The 24426-nt window shown below is 47.5% G+C and overlaps 1 protein-coding gene across 3 annotated transcripts in view; it reads left to right on the forward strand.

Moving 5' to 3' along the window:
- The window catches only part of MYOF (myoferlin), a 291688-nt gene that overhangs the window by 104216 nt on the left and 163046 nt on the right, over positions 1–24426 (forward strand). For all 3 annotated transcript variants that reach the window (XM_082267590.1, XM_082267588.1, XM_082267589.1), the window contains exons 4-5: positions 16325–16433; positions 16988–17078. In XM_082267590.1, coding sequence (XP_082123716.1) covers positions 16325–16433; positions 16988–17078 — 200 coding nt within the window. The remainder of the gene's footprint in view (positions 1–16324; positions 16434–16987; positions 17079–24426) is intronic.

Consider the following 24426-nt stretch of genomic DNA (forward strand, 5'->3'; position numbering starts at 1 on the left):
GAGGTTGCCACTGTGTTCACCCCCATAGGACCACACAAATGTCCCCCTTATGTCTGTGCAGTGGTTTGGAACAGAGCAGCCTCAATTCTCCTCTTCTCTGGTCCCTCGCTGGTGCTCCTGGCTCCCCTCTCTTGCTCAGTTCCAAGTAGGCTCGCTCCCGAGCCACGGCTCTGCGTGTTCATTCACACAGAGCCATGGCTCGCCATGTCCCCTCAATGGCTCCCGCCATTGAGAGAGAATCCCAGGAGAGCCGAGGTTCTTGTGCACATCGCTGGATTGCAATGGGGCTCAGGTAAGTTTTGATGGGGGGCTCATGCACAGAGAAGGTTTTCTTTACCTTCATACCTAGACTACTGGAAGGTAAACAAAACTCCAGCCTTTAGAACCATTTTAAAGAGGATTTTCAGGCGACATGAAACAAAAAAAGTCTGCAGCGCTACGAATATTATTATTATTATTAATAAGGATTTCTATAGTGCCAGCAATTTACGCAGCGCTTTACAATATTAACATACAGAGGATTTAGAGGGCCCTGCTCAGAAGAGCTTACAATCTAATGGGGTGGGGCAAGTGTTACAAGAGGTAAGAGTAGGGAATGAGCTGATGGCAGATTAGTTGGCGGTGTGAATACTGTAGATTCTAACTGTTATTAAAAGTACCCTTGCCTACCCAAAAAAAGTATCCAAAATTGATAAGGGGGATGAGGCAGAAAAGCGGGACTTCCCCCTTTTGGGTGAAATTCTGCTTTAAATTGTTACTAAACCCACAACAGTAAAATCAGTCTGTATATGCAGTAATGCATGCTTGTTAGACTCCCCAAGGAACCTAAGGGGTTAATTCTCCACCAGGAACCTAAGGGGTTAATTCTCCACAATGTGTAAGAAGAAAAAAAAAAAAAAGCTTTTTGATTTGTCATCTCTGATCTTCCCCTTCTTCCCCTGTCCCCAAACCATCTCCTGATAAGATAGAGCCTTTGGAGCACTCTGTACATGCTCCGTGCGTATTGCTAGAGTTTTTTTTTTTTTTTTTTGGGAGGGTGCGTGGGATCTGCACTGTCCAGACAGAGGGTCAGGGGTCATTTAGCTTTATATAGTTTAATGAAAAGTCCTCCTACAAGCTTTAACTAGACACTGAAAGGATTTATAAGATTGCTATAAACTTCTGATGAGAAAAGGTATTTAGCAGTTTACTAAAATAATTGCATTTCCATGTCCTGCATACTGTGGGAGACCAGATATAGTGAATGCAGGCTCCTGGGTTTAGTAACACTTTAGGTTACTGTCCTTTTTAAATGTTTGGGAGGGATTTGGTGTTTAAAGGTAAAGTAGAACTATAAGCAAAACTTTTATTTTTTTTTTTCCATTTTGTAAAGCGAAAGGGAGGGTTATAACCCCTGTCAGATTTTTTTCGCCATTTGTGTCACATTGTGGAGATTTCCATTTACTCCCTTTCCCATAGTCAAACAGGAAGTGAGAGGGAATCCCTGCAAACTTGGGGAATTCCTTGGGGACCCTCAGGTCACCAGAACCAGTGTCCCTATTTGAAGATTTCTCAATGATAACGGTAACAGGACACACAGAGAGGGTGAATCTCCTTAACAGGGGCACACACAGCGATTAAAACTGCCCGGTGTTCTAATCCCTGTCCACTCTATCCAAAAGTAAAAAAAAAAAAAAGTTTTTTTCCTTTTTGTTATACTTTTACGAGGATTTAAGTTAGGATTGAGAATTCGGTTGAAAACTGAAAACCACCAGTGCCATCATATTGAAAATTGGCCTGTCAGTCACTTTACCAGTTTTTCTGTGGACAATTATGAATGGCTCCCTTTCAATTCTTCCAAGTCCAACCCTGGAGGATTACAGGACAGGACCGAAAGTGAGAGGAAATCTTTATATTGAAGCCCCGAAAGGCAGTAAAAACCCAATGTGGGATGATCTTTCCCCTGTCTTTACCTTGACATACACTCTAACTCCCCTCGTTGCAACTGTTTAAAAAGATCCTTCAGATTAAATTTTCCTCTTGACCACATCTCTTCACTAGTCTCGCTGCCGCTGTTCTGTAAAGACTATGGGGTGTGGGTTTGAAAAACTAGAGAACTTGCTGGCAGTGAGCAAATCGAGGCTTTGATTTAGCCAAAGCATAAGAGATGATGCCTAATTGGTTACTATAGACTAGTTTATTTTCTCAAATTTTTATTAATCAAACCCACTTGTGGACTTAACTTTAGTGGGACACGTATTGGTATCTACTAAGACCACAATTGAAGTTCCTTGGTGAGGGGTTCACAATAAACTTTAGTGCATTGCAGGCAGGCCCGGACTGGGACAAAAAATAGGCCCAGGCATTTTAGACTGAGCAGCCCATGACATGTTAACAGGCCCTTCCCCACTCTCCACCTGAGAGAGGAGAGGAGGGAACCCGGCAGAGCTGCGGGTGGCTTGGGGTGCCGGAAAAGAGCATGGGGGGGGGGGGCAGAGAGCACAGGGAAGAAGTCAGAGACCATGGGGTGGCGTGGAAAGCACAGGGGGATGTCGGAGAGCAGTGGGGGGCGGGAGAGCATTGGAGCTGGTCAGAGAGCACGGGGGGGGGGGGGGGGTCAGTAGAGAGACAGAAGGAGCAGTAGAGGCAGCTACATTTAGAAGAATCAAGCTCTATAGTTCCTTCTGCAGCCTCAGAATGCCTGCTTCTCCTCCTCTCCCTCCTGCAGAGCTTTATTCTTCTAAATGCAGCCGCCTCTACTGCTCCTTCCTCCTATATAGGCTCACAGGTGGGCCGGCGGCTGCACTCACGTTCTCTCTAATCCGACTGTGGTGTCTGCAGCAGCTGCCTCCTCTAGCTCCTCCCGCTTCGTGGTTACACCTCTTGGCACCAACAGCTGAACCTAGCTGGCTGCCGTGTGGCCGCAGGGAGGCCAGAGGTGTTTCCTTTAGCTCCTCCCCGTTCATGTTTCTGCCCCCCCCCCCCCCAGTACCGATGGTTGAAATGAACTGGTGGCCGCAGAGAGGCTGGATGAGAGGCGCGCTCAAGAAGTAGCCCGGCTTCCTTGGGCCCCAAAAGGACCTGCGGCCCGGCCCACCGCTGCTTCCCCCCCCCCCTTTTAATAATGGCATCCCTGGCCTGTAGCAGCTGCAGGGTCATCCATCGTAACAACATTTCTGTGACTGGCCTGGAGCGGGAGGAGGAAGGGGTGACATCACATGTCAATAAGACATGGCCATACCAGTTACTCCCTTCTTGGCTTGTGCAGACTTCACTGCAGGCAGCAAGAATATGGATTATTTGCTGACTTGCTTATGATGGTGACCTGCAGTGCACACTTGGGCCTGAACTCTTGACCCAGAGCAAAGTAAGCGCAAGTGTTGTTAAACCACACCTCTTTAAGCTCCTCCCACTGGGTGCGATCTAATCGCAAACAAACATTTGGTGTGGCATTCTTCACATGCCCACTATTATCGCCACCCCCTCCTCCACCCCTACCTCACACTGCTGTAGGGTGTCCCCAGATTAAATTTTGAAAATCTGGTCACGTTACTCGAAACACCTCGCACATTTAAAGTAAAATTCCAGCTTTCGTTTGACTTTAAATGCTTCATTTGGGCCAAACTGGCCCAAATGAACAATCTCCATTACATTACTATGCAGCTGGCTTGGCCCACAAAAACCTATACAATATAAGGTTAAATGAAAGCTAAAATTCTGTTTTAAGGGGCCAGATTATTTCTATATTTGGAATTGTACAGCCGCGTGCCTGCATAATATTGTTGTAGTTCTCCTGTAACCTTTAGAGACTTGCAGGCAGACCACTTTACTTATCTTGTTGACCTGGAGTTATGTTGATCTTGACTTCAGCATGAGCTAAGCTAATGCTTGTGTAGAGGAGTCTCGCTTCTAGCTTACTTTTCCTTGCTTTCGTCCCGTTACTGAGGCGTGTTCTCTTGTTCTGCTCCAGGGATCTCCATATTTCATACGTCTCCTCCTGTTAGTTATTCTGGCTGACTTCCCAGACTGCTTTCCAAAGAAAACCTAATTTGCTCCAGCAAGTTCTTGGCATCTGTTCAGGCTGCACATATTTTTTTTTCTTCTTTGACTTTGTAACTTTTCCATTGGTTTGATGTTCATGTCTGCATGATCCTTTCTTTAACTGATGTTATATTAAGAACAAGCCACCCATTTCCCCATGCACAGAGCCAAATCGAAATTACTGTCTTTTGTCACTCTTGCTAAATTCTTATGTCCTGCAGGGAAGAAGGATAAAGTTGTGCCTTGACTGCATACTTGAAAGATTTATCACCCTCCTTTTCCATAGTGCCTGAAAAGTGTCTTAGTAAAAAACGATTGCACAGGAGATTTCTTTGCGCTCTGTTCATGAGCTACTATTTAACCTAGGATTTAAAAAGCAATTTATAGTTAGTATAGCAATATGTTGTAACTTCTCTTCAAAATGTTAAATATGTTCTTAGACCTCAGATGCAGAGGGGAGATGGCCACATGCTTAGGGGGACCGTGTTGACATTGCACTGCAGATATGTTCTGAACCTCTAGACATGCACTGTCTGCAATCAAGGAGAACAATAGTTGTGTCCAGCTCAAGCTGAGGACCATAAAGGTGTATCCTGTTGCTTTGATGTCAAGATTTAACTTTGCCCATTCAAGGGAAAGGTGGAAAATTCCTAAATTAGTATTGAACCCTGTGCATTTCTAGTTTAACACACCGATCACAATAAAATAAATATTCCCCAGTAAAACATGTTAAACTTCTTACCCCTGCACCTGTAGCCTACAACTTTTAATTCTGCTGATGCCTGCTCTCTCAGTGCTGCTTGCCTTTACTTCTGGTCTTCACAGGAAAGAGTTTAGAGTGGACAGTGCAGTCTCGATAAGGGACAGGGGAGGACCAGGCCTTGCCATCCTAGAATGAGGCCAAGTGTTTCTATTGATGCACAGTGTAGGGCAGGGGTGTCAAAATCCAATTTTATCACAGGCCGCATCAGCACAAAGGGCCGGTTGTATCTGTAAGACTATGCATCTACTCCACATTCCAGCATAAAAAAAGCCCTGGGTGCGAGGGCCACATGAAATGGCCTGGAGGGCTTGTGTTTTGACATTCGGCCTGCAGGCCTTGTGTTTTGACATATGTGGTGTAGAGAGACACAACTCTCTAGTCTGCCTTCAGGAGTGGCTCCAAAAGAAATGAGCTGCCCTGAAATAGAAAACCAGGGGCAGGGATACCTGCACCAGCTTAAACTGGAACATAGGCAAGGTTTAAAAGATGGAGGAGCTACTTAGTAATTAAATCAAATGCTGAAAGTACTTATAGGGGTTGTAAAGTCAGAAGTTTTTTTTTTTTTTTTATCTTAATGCATAGTGCATTAAGATCAAAAAGCAGCAGCAGCCCCCTAATACTTACCTGAGCCCCATCTAGGTCCAGCGATGTTGCATGAGTGTCTCGGCTGCCCGGGGCTCCCCACCTCATTGAGTGAGACAGCCGCAATCAAAGTCAGTCAGCCAATGGGGGGACGGGGCTGGGTCATGGCTCAGTGTCTGAATGGACACAGGAAGCTGTGGCTCGGGTGCCTCCATACCAAACTTCTTGCTTTGGTGGCACTAAACAGGAGGGAGGGATAGGAGCACTGAAGAGGGACCTGAAGAGGAGAATCCTGGCTACTCTGTGCAAAGCCATTGCACAGGGCAGTTAAGTATAACACATTTATTGTTTAAAAGAAAAAAAAAAAGACTTTCTCTGTCGCTCATTGACAGACGCAGTCCTCTTGATTAATATCAATTGGGTTATACTGCCCTCTACAGGAGTAGGACACTAGGCAGAAAAAAAACGTTCTGGCCACACCCTGGGGGCAGTCCCAGGGGGTACATCTTCTCTCTCCCTGCTACAGGATGTTAGTTTTTTTTCTGTCTAGTCAGGAGTAAGGACCTAAGTTCCTTGCTGGGATCTTTGGTCCTGGCAAGATTTTTTTAGATAAATCCTTTTTAGTTAGCTTTTTTCTCCAGTTGTTCCTGTGAGATCTTCAAGCAATTATGCCGGATCTGGGCGACGGGCTGGATGTTGAGGTCCAGTGGTCACCCCAGCCGGCCTACAAGCGCGTGCAGATTCCAGCTCCGTGCTGGGTCAGCCGCGATACATTCAAGCAATTATGCTGGAGCTGAGCGACGGGCTGGATGCTGAGATCCAGTGGTCACCGCAGCCGGCTTGCGAACGCGTGCAGACCCTAGTTCCGGACAATGCCACGGCCGTGGCTTACGTCAATCACCAAGGGGGCACCAAGAGTGTTCTGGCGGCCATAGAAGTGGCCAGCATTCTTCATTGGGCAGAACGATTTGTTCCAGCTCTCTCCGCGGTATTCATTCCGGGGGTGGAGAATTGGCAGGCAGATTATCTCAGCCGTCAGATTCTGGATCAAGGGGAATGGTCTCTTCATCCAGAGGTATTCCACCAACTGTGCTTTCGTTGGGGCACCCCGGATGTGGATCTGTTGGCATCTCGGCTCAACAGGAAGGTGCGGAGGTTTGTAGCTCGCTCCCGCGATCCTCTAGCAGACGCACTGGTCGCCCCGTGGGGGCAGTATCAGCTACTGTATGCCTTCCCTCCTCTCAAGTTGCTGCCGAAACTTCTTCGCAGGATAGAGGCGGAGGGAATTCCAGTTATGCTGGTAGCTCCGGACTGGCCTCGTCGGGCCTGGTACGCCGACCTGGTCAGGCTGGTCGCAGACGTTCCTTGCCGACTTCCTCTCATGGATGATCTGCTGTCTCAGGGACCGATCTTCCATCCTGCTTTACCATCGCTGGCTTGAACGGCCTGGCTATTGAGACCCAGGTGCTGAAGGACAAAGGGTTGTCAGCTTCAATTATTCCTACTCTAATTAAAGCAAGGAAAACAACTTCCAGAAAAGTCTATCATCGCACATGGAAGTCTTATATCGCGTGGTGTGAATCCCTTGGGTTCCCTTCACGTTCTTACTCGGTGGCCCGAATATTGGCTTTTCTGCAAAAGGGGGTTGAGCAGAAACTGTCCTTGAGCACCATCAAGGGTCAGGTTTCAGCGTTAGCAATCTTCTTTCAGAAGCCTCTGGCTACTCATTCCTTGGTGCGGAGTTTCATTCAGGGGGTGCGGCACCTGGCTCAGCCGGTGCGCGCACCCTTGCCGCCCTGGGATCTTAATTTGGTGCTGTCGGTTCTTCAGAAACCTCCCTTTGAAAATATCAGGGAGATTCCCTTGCTTACTTTATCCCAGAAGGTGGCCTTCTTGGTGGCTATCACTTCTGCACGCAGGGTGTCAGAACTGGCCGCATTATCCTGTCGTTCCCCATATCTGGTGGTTCATAGGGATAAGGTGGTTCTTCGTCCGAATCCATCCTTCCTTCCTAAGGTGGTTTCAGAGTTTCATTTGAATGAGGACATTGTATTGCCTTCCCTGTGTCCTAAGCCCACTCATCCTCGGGAATTCGCGTTGCATTCCTTGGATGTGGTTTGGGCGATCAGGGTATACTTGAATACTACGGACTCGTTTCGTAAGACAGATTCACTTTTTGTGATCACGGATGGCCCTAAAAAGGGGTTGCCTGCATCTGCCGCGACTATCTCCAGATGGATCAGACAGACGGTGGTACAGGCTTATTCTATTAAGGGTCAGGAGCCTCCGTTCCCTGTTAAGGCGCACTCCACTCGGGCGCTTAGTGCTTCCTGGGCCTTTCGCCATCAGGCGTCAGTGCTTCAGGTTTGCAAGGCGGCTACATGGTCGTCGGTGCATACCTTTGCAAAATTCTATAAAGTTGATGTGATGGCATCGGCGGATGCCTCTTTTGGCCACAAGGTTCTGCAGGCCGCTGTTTGAGGAAGACCGGTGGTCTGCCTCAAGGGTTTTTTTCTGTTGGGTTTTCAGTTGAGTCTCATCCTTTTGTCTGATGAGCCTTTAAAACTTCTGGTTGGCACCGGTTGGGCCTTCTAGATTGGATTTTGATTTCCGTTATCTCACCCCTCATTTGTGGCACTGCTTTGGGACGTCCCAATTGATATTAATCAAGAGGACTGCGTCTGTCAATGAGCGACAGAGAAAATTGGACTTTTGTAAGAACTTACCGTAAAATCCTTATGTCTTAAGCTCATTGACAGACGCAGTACCCGCCCTTCTATTTTGAGTTGGGTTGGGTTGAATTCTCTGACACTGCTTTGTGACATAACTAACATCCTGTAGCAGGGAGAGAGAAGATGTACCCCCTGGGACTGCCCCCAGGGTGTGGCCAGAACGTTTTTTTCTGCCTAGTGTCCTACTCCTGTAGAGGGCAGTATAACCCAATTGATATTAATCAAGAGGACTGCATCTGTCAATGAGCTTAAGGACTCTTTCACACGGGCCTTCCGTATGTCCGTTTTTCATCCCATCTGTTTGCGGATGAAAAACGGACATAATGTATCTCTATGTAAATACAGATGTCATTGGATGATCATCCTCTGACATCCGTTTTTTGTCAGTTCAGTTCAGTTTTTTTGAACGGAGGAGAACCCTATTTTTCTCTTACGTCCTCCGACAGTCGCCGCCTCTTCATATTCGGCACATATGGGGTATTAGACTTTGCTCCGAAGGAGTAGCTAGGCAACAGAATATGTTAACAATAAAGCTTTAACATATCCCACCCTCAAGGGGTGGTCCCCTCAGTCAATACCCTCCTACTTCCTGCAACCATATCTCAGTTTTAATGTCTAGCTTGTCAGGAGTGGCTGGCTCTCTCTGTGCTGGGACTTTCTGTCCCAGACTCTTTCTTCTTTTTAATATTTTGTTTGAGTTTTCTCTCTGCCTTTACTTAGCTGTTATTTTGTCAGCGTTAGTTAGTTCTTCGGACGAAGAGGATCATGCGGACTGGGTCTCGGGCTGATCCCCCTGGTCGCAGGTCGTGGGTCAGTGGCTTCCCAGTCTGCCATCGAGCGTTCAGCCAGGTAACGCTCCTGGCATAGTGAACGACCCATCCCTGTTCGGTGCAGGGATGATTGGTGAGGTGGCTACCTCAATGGACGCTGTGCGGTTTCTTAACCCCCATTTTGTGCGTCTTGAATTGCGACTCTCCCTGCCTCATGTGCAGCGGCTTGTTCGCCTGTGCGGGTCCCCCACGCCATGTGAGGTAAGTGTATTTATGTGGGGACCTGTCTGTCTGGGGGGGTGTCAGTCTGGGACTGTGTAACCTGCCTCTATTCACACTGCTTGTCTCCCTATCTCTCGGCTGCATGCTGTGGGCTGCAAGGGGGAGGGGGAGCTGTATGACACTGTTTGTGTCAGACTGGCCAGTGTGAGAAGCTGTGTGCTGTGGGGCATGTTTTTTTGGCATGTTTGGGCATATACAGCGATCGCTGCGGCGATCTGACATGTATTCTTATATTAGGAATGTAATGTGTGTTTTAATGCACTGTGGAGCGGCGGTTTCGGCGCCAATCGACGCCATTTTGCCTACACCCGCTCCGGCCACATGGTTTACATGCATGGCGGCCATTTTCTTGTAGCCTCCATAGGCTTACATAGAGCGCCCTGGCAGCATCACTTCCTCTTTCCAGGAACACCGATCGAGGCAGCAGCAGCGGCGAGGGTCTCCTCAGGTTTTATCCTTCTGTTCTTGCTATCCATTGCCTGTGTTCAGTTTGCATATTCCCTGTGGGGGTCTCATTGTGCTTGAGTGTGGTGCGGTGGGCTGCGCTTGCCGCGCTTGCTTAAAAGGGGCAGTTAACCCTTGGTTGTCTGGCATTACAGGGGCAATGGATTCTCAGGAGGGCAAATTTCCTACAGTATTGGTGGAAAGCCAGGGGACCGCTGTTTCCCCCCCAGGGGGGGATTTGGCCACTATTGTGGCTGGCCTTGCTGCTCAGGTGCAAATGCTGGTGGCTGCTCAATCTACTAAAAGGCCCAGAGTTGCTCTTTCCTCTGATTCTGAGGGTGAAGGTGATGGGGCTGTTCTGGCAGGGGCCTCCTTATCGGGGTCCCGCTCCTCTCTTGATCTAGTGGGGTCTGAGGTGGAGGCTGAAGTTGAGGGGGTTGATAATTCTCCCCCTGGCTCGCCTGAAGAGCTTGCAATCATGGATGAGTTGATTGCTTCCATTAAGCAAACGCTGCGTTTGCAGGACGAAGTGTGTCCCCCCGCTGCCTTGGCGGCTTATGGGACGCAGAGAAAACGCAGGACGCCGCAGGTTTTTCCCTGCAATGCTGATTTTCAACGCGCTGTTAAGGATCAATGGCGCGATCTGCGCAAGCCTTTTGCGGTACCAAGTAAATTCAAGCTGCGTTATCCTTTTTCGCCTGCCACTGATAAAAGGTGGTGTGTGCCTCCACCAGTGGATCATGCAATTGCGGTTTTGAACAAAGCCACTGCGATTCCTGCAGAGGGTTCCCCTGTTTTCCGTGATGCCACGGATAGGAGACTGGAGTCTCTTGCCCGTCATACTTATTCTGTTACGGGTTCTATGCTTAAGGCTCTGTTTGCTTCTCTCATGGCGGCCCAGGCGATCGCAAGTTGGACGCAGATGCTTAGGCGCGTCCTAGTGGCCGACTCGGCCTCGCCGGCGACCCTGGATATGGTGGATCAGATCCACCAGGGTGTCATGTATCTGTGTGATGCGGACCTGGACCTGATTCCGTTGGCTGCACGTGTGCACAGCGTGGCGGTGTTGTCTTGCCGCCTGGTTTGGTTAAAATGTTGGTCGGTGGACCAATCTTCACGTAAGACCTTAGCCAATCTGCCTTATGATGGGTCTCGCCTTTTTGGGGAGTCCCTGGATGTGTTGATTAAGGGGATCACCGGGGGTAAGAGCACTCTTGCCCCACTTCCCCAAGGCTAAGGGGGCTTCTGGGAAGAAGCATGCTAATTTTCGGCCCCCTCAGGGGTCCTTTCGTGCCTTTCGGCCGCACTACAAGGGCAAACCGTTCAAAGGTCAAGGCTCTCAGAAGAAGCCCTGGTCTGGTAAGCAGAAGTCCGGCCAATCCGGACCTACAGCCCATAACAGTTCGGCCTGAAGGGGCGCCCTCACCCAGTTTTGGGGTGGGGGGACGCTTGCTCGGTTTTCTTCAGCCCTGGTTGGCCCGTGTGCGGGACAGATGGGTTCTGGAAATCGTTCGATCTGGTTACAAGATCGAGTTTCTCTCTCGGCCGGGGAGCAGATTTTTTCCCTCAAATCTTCAACTGTCTCCAGAGCGCTTGCGGGACCTGCACCTGGCGGTGCGGGACCTGAGGGCTCAGGGAGTGGTGGTTCCGGTGCCTCATCGGGACAGGTTTCGGGGGTTTTATTTCAATCTGTTCACCGTGCCCAGAAAGGAGGGCAAGGTTCGTCCGATTCTGGACTTGAAGGCTCTGAACCGCTCTGTGCGGGTTCGCAAGTTCCGCATGGAATCCCTGTGGTCGGTGGTGGATGCCCTGGTTCCGGGGGAATTCATGGCCTCCATCGATTTTGAAGGATGCGTACCTTCACATCCCCATATTCGAGGGTCATCAGAGGTACCTTCGATTTGCCATTGCGGAGGATCACTACCAGTTCGTGGCGTTGCCCTTTGGTCTCGCCTCGGCTCCGCGGGTCTTCACCAAGGTGCTTGCACCGGTTCTGGCGTTATTGAGGGCCCAGGGCGTTTCTGTCCTGGGGTATCTGGACGACATTCTGGTTCGGTCTGCGACCAGCCAGGGTCTGGGGGAGGACCTGTCTGTCACGATGCAAACTCTGCAGGAGTTTGGTTGGACGATAAATTTTCCAAAGTCGACACTGAGTCCGTCGGTTCGTCTCCCCTATCTGGGAATGATACTGGACTCGGTGCAGGCGAAGGTCTTCCTGCCGGAAGACAAACTCAGGACTCTCCGGGAGGAAGTCAGGTCCCTCAGGGACGTTCCGAACTCGTCTCTGCGGACGTGTATGAGATGTCTGGGATTGATGGTCTCGGCCTTCGAGGCGATTCCTTTCGCCCAGTTTCACACGCGGGGTCTCCAAGCGGAGATCCTGTCCAGGTGGGACGGGCGACCTCAATCTCTGGATCTTCACATCTCGTTGAGTCTTCGCACCAGGGAAAACCTTCTGTGGTGGCTCCAGTCCCCGTTGGTGTCCGGGGGCAAGTCGTTTCGTCCGATCTCGTGGACGGTAATCACCACGGATGCCAGCCTGTCGGGCTGGGGTGGAGTTCTGGGCGTTCTGTCCGCTCAGGGGACTTGGTCGGAGGGGGAGTCTTCCCTTCCGATCAACATTCTGGAATTGCGTGCGATAAGTCTCTGTCTTCATCGCTGGACGGACCGGCTGCAGGGTTGCCCGGTTCGGGTGCAGACGGACAATGCCACGGCGGTGGCCTACATCAACCACCAAGGGGGCACCAGGAGTGCCCGAGCGGCTCGAGAAGTGGCCGACATTCTGTCTTGGGCCGAGACTCATGTCCCGGCGATAACGGCGGTTCACATTCCAGGAGTGGAGAACTGGCAGGCGGACTATCTGAGTCGCCAGACCCTGGATCAGGGGGAATGGTCTCTCCACCCGGCTGTCTTCCAGATGTTGTGCGCGAAGTGGGGTCTTCCAGATGTGGACCTGTTCGCGTCTCGTCTCAACAACAAGGTGAAGAGGTTCGTGGCAAGGACGCGCGACCCTCGGGCAGACGCGTCGGACGCGTTAGTGGCCCCGTGGCATCAGTACAGGCTTATGTACGCGTTTCCACCGATTCAGTTGCTGTCCAGGTTCCTTCGCAGGTTACACTCGGAACGCAACACGGTGATTCTTGTGGCACCGGACTGGCCTCGCCGGTCCTGGTACGCAGACCTCGTGAATCTGGCGGTCGACGCCCCGTGGCGTCTGCCTCTTCGAGACGATCTACTGTCTCAAGGACCGATATACCATCCTGCTTTACAGTCGCTGGCTTTGACGGCCTGGCTGTTGAGACCGAGGTCCTGAAGGAGAGGGGTCTCTCTCCAGAGGTCGTTCATACTTTAATCAACGCGAGGAAGTCTTCCTCGGGGAAGGTTTATTACCGTACTTGGAAGGCCTATTTTGCCTGGTGTGAGTCCCGGGGGTTTTCACCCCGCACGTACTCGGTGTCCCGTGTGCTGTCTTTCCTTCAAACGGGTGTTGATCAGCGTTTGGCGCTGGCTACGATAAAGGGTCAGGTGTCTGCTCTGGCCGTTCTGTTTCAACGTCCCGTGGCTTCCAACCCATTGGTTGGCACCTTTGTTCAGGGTGTGCGGCATCTGGTTCCCCCTAGGCGGGATCCTCTGCCCCTTTGGGATTTGAATCTCGTTCTATCTGTGTTACAACGTGCTCCTTTTGAACAGATCAGGGAGATCTCGTTGTCTATGTTGTCCAAAAAGGTCGCCTTTTTGGTGGCGATCACTTCGGCTCGCAGAGTGTCGGAGCTGGCGGCTTTGTCCTGCAAGTCTCCGTACCTGGTTATTCATTTGGATAAGGTGGTCTTGCGACCTAATCCTTCTTTTCTTCCGAAACGAGTTTCGGAATTCCATCTTAATGAGGATATTGTCTTGCCTTCGCTGTGCGCGAAGCCTAAACATCCAAAGGAGGTGAGATTGCACTCTCTGGATGTTGTTCGGGCGATAAGGGTTTACCTTAAATCGACTGAGTCTTTTCGAAAGACGGACTCCTTGTTTGTTCTTCCAGAGGGTCCTCGGAAGGGCATGGCGGCTTCGGCCTCTACCATCGCCAAATGGATCAGGCAGACCATTGAACAGGCCTATGCTTTGCAGGGGAAGGTTCCCCCTGTGCCTGTGAAGGCGCACTCTACTAGATCTCTGAGTACGTCTTGGGCCTGTCGTCATGGGGCTTCTGTAGCCCAGGTGTGTAAGGCGGCGACTTGGTCGACCGTGCACACTTTCACAAAATTCTACAAAGTAGATGTTCAGGCATCGGCGGATGCTTCCTTTGGCCGCAAGGTTCTTAGTGCGGCTGTTCCCTAGGGTCCCTTGTTGGGGACTCTTGGCTGTTGGGATAAGTTTTGTATCCCCTGGTTTTTTGTCTTTTCCTGGGTTGTTGCTCCTGTTGAGCACTTGTTTTTTTGCTGTTGCCCAGCTGGTTTCCTTCCTTTGGTAAGGTTCCTTCTTTGATGCAGAGACTGCGTTGCCTTTCGGCGCGGATGCGTTTCCCACCCCTCATGTTTGCACTGCTTTGGGACGTCCCCATATGTGCCGAATATGAAGAGGCGGCGACTGTCGGAGGACGTAAGAGAAAACGGAATTTTTGTAAAATCTTACCTGTAAAATTCCTTTCTCTGAGTCCTCCGACAGTCGCCGCCCCCGCCCCTCTTTTGGGGTTTGATTGTATACTCTACTGCTATTCCACTAAAACTGAGATATGGTTGCAGGAAGTAGGAGGGTATTGACTGAGGGGACCACCCCTTGAGGGTGGGATATGTTAAAAGCTTTATTGTTAACATATTCTGTTGCCTAGCTACTCCTTCGGAGCAAAGTCTAATACCCCATATGTGCCGAATATGAAGAGGCGGCGACTGTCGGAGGACTCAGAGAAAGGAATTTTACAGGTAAGATTTTACAAAAATTCCGTTTTTTCTTCCTTTCAAAAAACGGAACGGAAGCAAAAACGGATGTCAGTGGTGTCATCCGCAGACATCCGTATTTACATAGACATGCATTATGTCAGTTTTTCATCCGCAAACGGATGGGATGAAAAACGGACATACGGACCGGATGACACAAGTGTCATCCGTGTCCGTTACAAAAAAAAAAAAAGGACCTGATCGGGCAAAAAAAAAGGAACGCCCGTGTGAAAGAGCCCTAAGAGAAAAGGATTTTATGGTAAGTTCTTACAAAAATCCAATTTTAGTATCACTTTAACAAAACAAAGGTCTTAGAGCCCATTCACACTGTCAGTCGCGGTCCATTGAGTAGTACAGGAGCCGTTCTAATAGGAGCGACACAAGTAGCTCCGACTTAGAAAAAGGGTCCTGTACTACTTTGGGGCGACCTCGGAGCAACTTGCATAGACTTCCATTATGTGAAGTCCCTCCGAAGTCGTCGCCTCAGTGTGAACCGACTCTTAATATCGCTTTAAATTCTAACATTGCAAAAGACCAAGGACGTGTGGTGCGGTCAGTGGCTGGTGAGGCACTGGCTAGTATCAGAGCCAGATAAAACCCCCACATAATTAAGTGAATAAACCCCCACAGCGTAGCCGAGCGCTGTGAGATGAAAAATGTCATCTTCAGCCAGTTTGGCTTACACTTAAAAACAAGCGCGTCAGGACGCAGACAGTCAATCAGATTCCCCCAGACAAATGAGCGTCTGGTAAAAGGAATCTATTGGACAATACATTCATTTTTCTTCTTTTTGCATTCTGTAACAGCCCTGTAAATGCTGAGATTTCACTGGTCAAGTGCAAGGCTGTTACAGAATGCAGAAATAAAAAAATAATTACACTGTGCTCTATATAGCTACCAACAGTCCTGATTTTATTAAGCCAAGACCTTATATTGCTAAATCTGTAAACCGAGAACTAATTGAAATTATTGAAAGTGCCATATAGAATAAAAGAATAATAGAACCTGAACCATTCTCCCTCTGAACTGTGTGGGAAAAACATGGGATTATGGGTAAACCTTATACCTGTTACCCTATGTTTTTTCCTTGTTTTTTCCTTGTAGTTAAGAGGGCTGTGCAGGAAGGGAACATTTATCTTTTAGACACACGCCCCCTTCTATGACCCTGCAGTGAGAGGACAGCCTCAATTGCAGCATTTTTATTGCACCGCTTGGACCAATGGTGCTTTACCATTGGTCCAAAGCTCCAACCAAGCTGTCCATTGAGCTCAGTGCCTCTCAGTCTACTGCAAACAACTTCTGACAGGCTGGGCAAGCATCCCTGTATTTCCCAGAACCATAGGTGCCCCAAATTTTGACCAGTGGTGGGGAAGGACTTCAGGTATGGCAAGCTATGACCCTCGAAGCGCAATCCCTTTTTTTTTTTTATAATTTATGTCAATGGCAGGTGAGGCTCTGCCTCCCCTGACTGCACGCCCCTGCAAAAGACCACACTAATTTGCACAGCTTGAGACCAATTCATTAAATATTATTGCAGGCAAAACATTTCAAATATTGCGGCTCCCTGGGAGCATGTCAGGAGGTTTACTGTACGTTGGTGCATTCATAGGTTCCTCACTGGCCCTGCACATGAAGCAGTGATTTCTGTTTGGCTGCTTTGGGTTACTACACTTTTTAACATCCTTGTTGCCCACTCTACTGTTTTATTGAATAAGACTAATGTGTAAATTGTTACTTTGATTCTTGGTTTTAGTATAATGTATATAGGATGATTGCTTCAATTTACATTTTTTCCTTTTTTATTACCAGATTCATTGGAAGTACAATTTTATCTCTTAAAGAACTTGCAGGAGGGCAGAGCCGATCGCTTCCATTTAAAGGAGTAGCTCTAATGAGTGAGAAAGGGCAGCCCATTGGTGTAAGTATTGCAGCCTTTTATTCTTTTTCTTTAAAGACTAAAGGTTTATTCATTTTGAGTATATGGTATACATAAAAGAGGTGTAAAAGTGTACATGATCACCATAGCATAGGATATGACATAACCAGGCCACAAAAGGAAAAAAAATGGAATTGGATTTAACCAGTATGTGGGCTTGCAATGAGCATTCAGGAGACCATGGCTGCGAACTGTGGGTATCCTCATAACTTTTCCTGTGATCCAAATGACCACATGGAGGCCTTTATTCTTGACGGTTAGATGGACAAAAAGCCTTAACCTTGCTAATTTATTTGAATATTGCACCAATTGTCCTGAAATGTTTATTTTTTTTGGGGGGGGGGGGGGGGTTGATATTTTCTGGTGCCAAACACTGCAGCAAAGATGTCCTTGAAACCAGTATATGGTCTTCACAATTGGATCTACTAGAGAATAACTACTTATTGCAGCTTGCTCACTGCTGATGATTGTAATATAATTTTTTTTATAAATGTAAATTACAGTAATAAGTGTATCTCCTCTATTCTCATTCACAGTCTACTATTGATTTGATGGTGTCCTATGAGGCGCCTGTATCCCCTACAAATCAAAGTGACCCAGGAGGAACAAATGTGCAAACAGATGGAGGTAAGTGACCTGTGTAGAGAATTCTTTGGTAACTCACTTGTTTGAAATTAATGAGACACTTTCATTGTAATCGTATATGGTCCCCCATTTTTATTGGGCATGATGCATGGATGTTGGCGTGGCATTTATTTCAATAATATGTTGCTAAACAATCAAAGTGAGTAGGAATGCACCGATACCAATTTTTTTTAAGACCCAGTAAAAGTACCGATACTTTCTCTAGTGCTCACCGATACATACTGTATATTTAGTGTAAAAAATTATTAAAAATTAGTGTAAAAATAAAACCGGCGGCAGTTTACCCCGGTTCAAATAAATGCAAATTGGATGTGTTTTGAACCACATCCGATTTGCATGACATGTGAACCAAACCGGCTTTCTATGGAGCCAGTTCATATGTGCAGGCCGACCGCAGTGCGATGTTAAAGAATCGGGTACAATTTTCAGTCCATTTCAGATGAGATTTTCAGTGTTATACACCTTTTTATAAATTGGCACCTGAACCACTGGAAGAAATCGCACCAGACTTTTTCCAGACTTTTTACAGATTGCACTGAAACCAGCCCTGCACATATGTGAACCCAGTCTTGCAGTCTGCGGATTTGAAGGTATCAGTTTTTCAGTTTTAGTATCGGAGCATTTGTACAAGCACAAGTACTCATTCAAATGTACTGATATTGGTATTGGTGCAAGGCCTCATGCACATATGGCATTTTTACAGCTGCTTTTACAAGCGTTAGACATGTGTTTTTTTTTTTTTTTTTTGCAGCTTAAAAACACCTCTCTATTTTGTTCTATGTGTCCATGCACACATAGGCTTTTAGGACCTGTAAGCGGCATATGCGTTTTCAAGCTGCAAAAAAAACCCCCAGGGCTAGTGCGTTCTAAAGACCAGCGTTGCAGCTGAAAAAACGTCTGACACCGCTGCATACAGCGCTAAGCCGCGTCAAGTGTTTTTTTCTTTTTTTTTTTCTACATGTTAAAATCAATGGTTCTTCTCCGAGATCTCTTTACTGATCCAACTTTCAGCTCATTGATTTGAATGGAAGCCGCAGATTGTGGCATGCGACTTGTGCTCTGAGGATCTTGAAGAGGAACCCCACACCAAAATTAAAAAAAAAAAAAATTGGCGAGGGGCACCCTTCGGATCCATATCAGGCCCTTTGAGTCTGGTATGGATCTTAAAAGAGAACCCCCATGCCAAAATGAAAAAAACACGGTGTGGGGTCTCCCCCCAAACACATACCAGACCCTGAGCTCCCAGATCTTGCCTCCCCCATGTGATTTGAGTATGGGGTACATTGTATTCCCGCCCATTCACTCCACAAAAAAGCAGTGTAGTGTAAATTAAAACAAGAGATGTTTTTTTTACAAGTCCTTTATTAAAAATGAAGAATCTTTCCCCGTATATAGCTCCAACGTTTCTTCTCCCTCCGTTGCCTTCTTCTCCCTCCAGTGATTTTGTCCTTCTCCCTCCAGTGATTTTGTCCTTCTCCCTCCAGTGATTTTGTCCTTCTCCCTCCAGTGATTTTGTCCTTCCTCTCCCTCCAGTGATTTTGTCCTTCCTCTCCCTCCAGTGATTTTGTCCTTCCTCTCCCTCCAGTGATTTTGTCCTTCCTCTCCCTCCAGTGATTTTGTCCTTCCTCTCCCTCCAGTGATTTTGTCCTTCCTCTCCCTCCAGTGATTTTGTCCTTCCTCTCCCTCCAGTGATTTTGTCCTTCCTCTCCCTCCAGTGATTTTGTCCTTCCTCTCCCTCCAGTGATTTTGTCCTTCCTCTCCCTCCAGTGATTTTGTCCTTCCTCTCCCTCCAGTGATTTTGTCCTTCCTCTCCCTCCAGTGATTTTGTCCTTCCTCTCCCTCCAGTGATTTTGTCCTTCCTCTCCCTCCAGTGATTTTGTCCTTCCTCTCCCTCCAGTGATTTTGTCCTTCCTCTCCCTCCAGTGATTTTGTCCTTCCTCTCCCTCCAGTGATTTTGTCCTTCCTCTCCCTCCAGTGATTTTGTCCTTCCTCTCCCTCCAGTGATTTTGTCCTTCCTCTCCCTCCAGTGATTTTGTCCTTCCTCTCCCTCCAGTGATTTTGTCCTTCCTCTCCCTCCAGTGATTTTGTCCTTCCTCTCCCTCCAGTGATTTTGTCCTTCCTCTCCCTCCAGTGATTTTGTCCTTCCTCTCCCTCCAGTGATTTTGTCCTTCCTCTCCCTCCAGTGATTTTGTCCTTCCTCTCCCTCCAGTGATTTTGTCCTTCCTCTCCCTCCAGTGATTTTGTCCTTCCTCTCCCTCCAGTGATTTTGTCCTTCCTCTCCCTCCAGTGATTTTGTCCTTCCTCTCCCTCCAGTGATTTTGTCCTTCCTCTCCCTCCAGTGATTTTGTCCTTCCTCTTTTCTTCTCGTGGTATATAGCCATGAAGCGTGGCCATTTGGTGACGTCACCACGAGACTTCACTCCTTGTGAATAAGGGGTGGAGTCTTGTGGTGACATCACCAGATGGCCACGCCCAATGGCTATTCAAGAAATGGCAGAGAATGGAGCTGGCACAATCACGGGAGTCTGAGGTGGAGAAAACAGCAGCAGCGCAGAAGGCCTCACTGGAGGGAGAAGGCCTCACCGGGAAAAGACAGTGGAGGGATAAGGCATGTAGGAGCTATGACAGGTGAACAGTCTTCATTTTTTATCAAAGGACTTGTCAAAACTCGTCTCGTTTTTATTTACACTACACTGTTTTTTTTTTTTGGGGGGGATGAATGGGTAGGGGTAAAATGTACTCCATACTCATTCACTTGGGGGGGCCCGGGATCTGGGTCCCCCCTTGTTAAAGGAGGCTTCCAGATTCTGATAAGCCCCCTGCCCACAGACCCCCCTCCATTGTTGGCAAGAGGCCCTTGTCCCCCCCCCCGCCCTAAAGTACCCAAGATGGGTGGGCGCTCACTCGTCGACTAGACGTAGCTTGTCACTTGCCACATCTTTGCCACCAGAGGCAGCTTGTCACTTGCTACGTCTCTGCCACCAAAGGCAGCTTGTCACTTGCCACGTCCCCTGCCACCGGAGGCAGCTGGTCACTGCCACCAAGGTTTGTCACTAGATGCAGCTTTTCACTTGCCACGTTGCCTGCCACCAGATGCAGCTTGTCACTTGCCACGTCGCCTGCCACCAGATCTAGCTTGTCACAAAAATGCAAACACATGATGTCCCAGTGGGGAGTGTAGTGCTTCAGCAAGGGTTAATAGATCATTGGGCACACGCCAAACTCACGCTGTTAATGTTCACCGTGGGGCTGTCAGGCTCAGACTGGCTGACAGTTCTATATCACCAGGCAGCATTGAACACAGCAGAAGCGGCAGCCGTTGAACCGCCCACCCCGCCCGGCAGCATTGAATGTAGCACTCGTAGTCCCGCCCATCACTAGAGTGGTGGGCGGGACTAGGGGCGGCCCTCCAGCGGTGTTCAATGCTGTCTGGCGGGATGGGCAGGACCATGGGTACTGCTCCCGCTGTGCCTAATGCTGCCTTGTGGGGTAGGTGGGACAACGGGTGCCGCTCCTGCTGTGTTCAAAGCTGCCTGGTGGTAAAGAACTGTGTCAGCCAGTCCGAGCCTGACAGCCCCACGGTGAATAGCGTAAAGCTCATTGGGTGCACAATGATCTATTTACCCTTGCTGCAGCACTACACATGCTACACTCAGCAACTGACAGGGACATAATGTGTTTGCATTTTTGGCAGAATGTTTGGGGGGGGGGGGGGGTTTACAGCCGCTTTTTCTGGCGTCCATACTGGCTTTGCAGCTCATTTTTTCTAATGCCCTGTGTGCATGAGGAATAAAAGTAAGTTTTGCCATGACAGATAAATATACATTTTGTAGATCTCAATTTTCTTGATTAAACAGTCTGGTGTACTTCCATGTTGTGATGTAAAGGACTACAACATATCAATATACGGATCTATGGAAAAGCATAGTAAAATACAGTTTACTATGCTTCAGTTATGAATGAACACAGGGAGTGTCATTGTGTACATTTAGAAAATGAAGGGGCCAGTAGATGAAATATTTACTAGCCCCTTCCCCTATTCTCCATTCTGAAGCATCCCCTGCAACAGCCAGGAAGAGCGAGACAAGGGAAGCCAGCAGCACTGCGGGGGTGGGGTGGGGGGTAGAATCTACGCTGCACGCAGTTATTAGGGTGTGCCCAGGCACAACTGGCATGCCTATGCCGGTTAGTAAGAGGATACATACTTAAGCATGCTAAGAAACTGGCAGTTCTTTGAGTATCCAACTCCTGGGTCTCCTGCAGCTCATACTGGTTCCTCCATCTGTCCTCTTGCTATTGTGGGATACAGCGGGGTAGCTGCTGACTTTTAATAATGGGACACTTACCTGTCCAGGAAGCCAGTGGGGTCCTCACCCGATTTTTCTATCGGGTGCTCCAGCCACCATCTACAGTAAGGGAAAGCGGCAGTGAAGCCTTGCAGATGACTTGCTTCAAGTGGGTTTTGCATTCCCACGGGCTTGTATGTGGTTGTAAAACTCATTCTATGAGAACAAAAGGTTTATCGGCACAGGCCATTCATTTATTAATGGATTTTTTTTTTTCTTATTGGCATCAAGATGGCACACCTAAGTTTTTAATAAAGTAATGGTTACCCTTCTGGGTAGGCTGTCCACAAGGTTTAGGAGTGTGTCTATGGGAATTTTTAACCATTCTTCCAGAAGCGCATTTGACATGCTTCTTCTACACTATATTACCAAAATTATTGGGACTAGGGTTGCCACGTCACCCCTTTAAACCAGGACACATATTAATTACACAGATTCTGAGGCTAAAATAATGCGGCTAATATAATGCACACGAAGCACCAAGTGAGTTTAATTACCACCCTAATCAGCCCCAGAACCTGTGTAATTAATGGATGTCCTGGTTTAAAGGGATGAGGTGGCAACCCTAATTGGGACGCCTGCCTTTACACACACACGAACTTCAATGGTATCCCAGTCTTAGTACGTAGGGTTTAATATTGAGCAAGTTCCATACAGACATGGCTGAACGAGTTTGGGGTGGAGGAACTTGACTGGCTTGCACAGTCCTGACCTCAACCTGATAGAACACCTTTGGAAGGAATTTGAGCGGAGAATGCGAGCCAGGCCTTCTCATCCAACATCAGTGCTTGACCTCAGAGATACGTTTCTGGAAGAACAGTCAAACATTCCCATAGTCGCACTCCTAAACATTGTGGACCGCATTCCAGAAGAGTTGAAGCTGTTATAGCTGCAAAGGGTGGGCCAACTCAATATTGAATCCTACAGACTTAGACTGGGATACAGTTTGTGTGTGTGTGTGTGTGTGTGTGTGTGTGTGTATATATATATATATATATATATATATATATATATATATAATGTGTGTGTGTGTATAATATGTGTGTGTATATAGATATATATATATATATATATATATATATATATATATATATATATATATATATATATATATATATATATGCAGGTGTCCCAATACTTTTGGTAATCTGGTGTAGAAGATGTATGTGGTTAACTCTATCTGCTGATATCCATATAAAACTGAAACCGCATCGGGTAGATTTTTTATTTTTTTTGTAAAGTGTGAGTAATCTGATAGCCGGTGGTGAGAGAGGTTTATGCACAGGCAGGAAATCTGCATAGTGTTTTCCATTGTGATAACAATTTTCCTATGTAGTCTGCAACCTCTGCACCTTGATTAAACGTTGTGTTTAATTATGGACCATTCAGGCCTCCTAGAAACCTTTTCCTGCCATTGTAAAGTTATTCTATAATCCTAGAGGGGAAATTCTTGCGAAATGACAAATCAGACTCTTTCCTGTGCTTTACAGCAGATTTATGATAATTGGGATAATTTTTTTAGATCACTTTTAGTGTAAGGTTTACGCTTGCTTCAAAACAATGCAATTGGGCACGCTTTTTTAAAGTGTAACTCCACTTTTGTTGAGGAAAAAAAATTCTCCCCTGGGTGATCCCTGTACATTGCAAGGTTTTTAACACATTTTGTTGCAGATTCCTACCTTTTTGTTATTCTGAAGAAATCCCTGTGTGTTTCTCTGTGCTCATGTGGGAAAGTGAGTCTAATAGGAGTGGTTTCATAATTATCAGCTGCTGCACATGCAGGGGCTCTAAGGAGTTGATGCGGCAGGCGCTTTAATGTGTCTTGAATTCGAAGCAAGTATAAATGAGCCTGAATGCTTTTCATTTTTCTGAAGGAAATGCCATATAGTCAAATTCTTTGTTTAAGGAATGAAAAAAAAAAAAATCAGTCTATCCAAAATTGATATTTCAGATTTTGTTAGATCTTGAGGAGTTAAAGTCTTAAGTTTTAATTCTACCTACAGGTAAGCCTAGAATAAGGCTTACCTGCAGATACTATGAATATCTCCTAAACTTGCACCGTTTAGAAGATATTTAGAGTGCATGCAGCCGATGAGGTCACTGGCGCATGCGATCTGAAGGTCCGGTTTACTGTGCTTGAACTTCAGAGCCTTTCCTGTAAACAGCGCCTTCCGCATGCATGCATGGGAGTGACGTCATCGTGCCTCTGACCACTTGCAGCTCTGGAGCCCGTGACCCGGAAGAAACACTGGGAAAGATGTCCGCTATCTCAGCTGTGTGATGGCACCACTGGAGGGCTTCGTTCTAAGGTATTTTGTAATGAGCTAGTATGCAATGCGTACTGGCTCAATATGCCTTTGTCTTAGTGTTTTTTTTTTTCCTTGGGGTTTACAACCTCTTTAAAGCAACTGCAAGTGACGGCTCTTCGAGACCTGTGTTTTCGAGTTTCTTGGACTGCACACATTCAGGGGGCATTGGTAGGGTGTCCTATCTTCTCTGTTGGCTATCATATGTATATTTAAAGATAGAACCTTGGAATCAAGAGCAAGACCTAGCACCATCCCCTCTCACACCCATCAGTATAGTTTGCAGTGAGTCTTGTGATTCTTCAGCAGTTGTATGTATACAACAAGGATACAGGTTATTAAAGGTTAGATATAGAGATTGTGTCCTTGGCAACATAAAGGCAGATGGCACTGTTATTGCAAAAACATTAAAGTGTTACTGAACCCAAAACCATGAAATCGGTCTGTATTTGCAGTAAAGCATGCTTGTTATACGCACTGTGGAAACTAAGGGGTTAATCCTTTGCATTGTGTATATTTGTCTCTCTGATCCTCCCCTTCTTTCACTGTCTCCAAAAAATACCCTGATATTTACAGAGCCAGGGGATGGGCTGCACATGCTCAGTTTGGTGTGCATGGCTAGAGTTTTTTTTTTTTTTTTTTTTTTTCTTGTGAAGGTGCATGTGATCAGCACAGGGC

Source organism: Pelophylax lessonae (genome assembly GCF_965119305.1).
Source record: "Pelophylax lessonae genome assembly, chromosome: 9".
Lineage (NCBI taxonomy): Eukaryota > Metazoa > Chordata > Amphibia > Anura > Ranidae > Pelophylax > Pelophylax lessonae.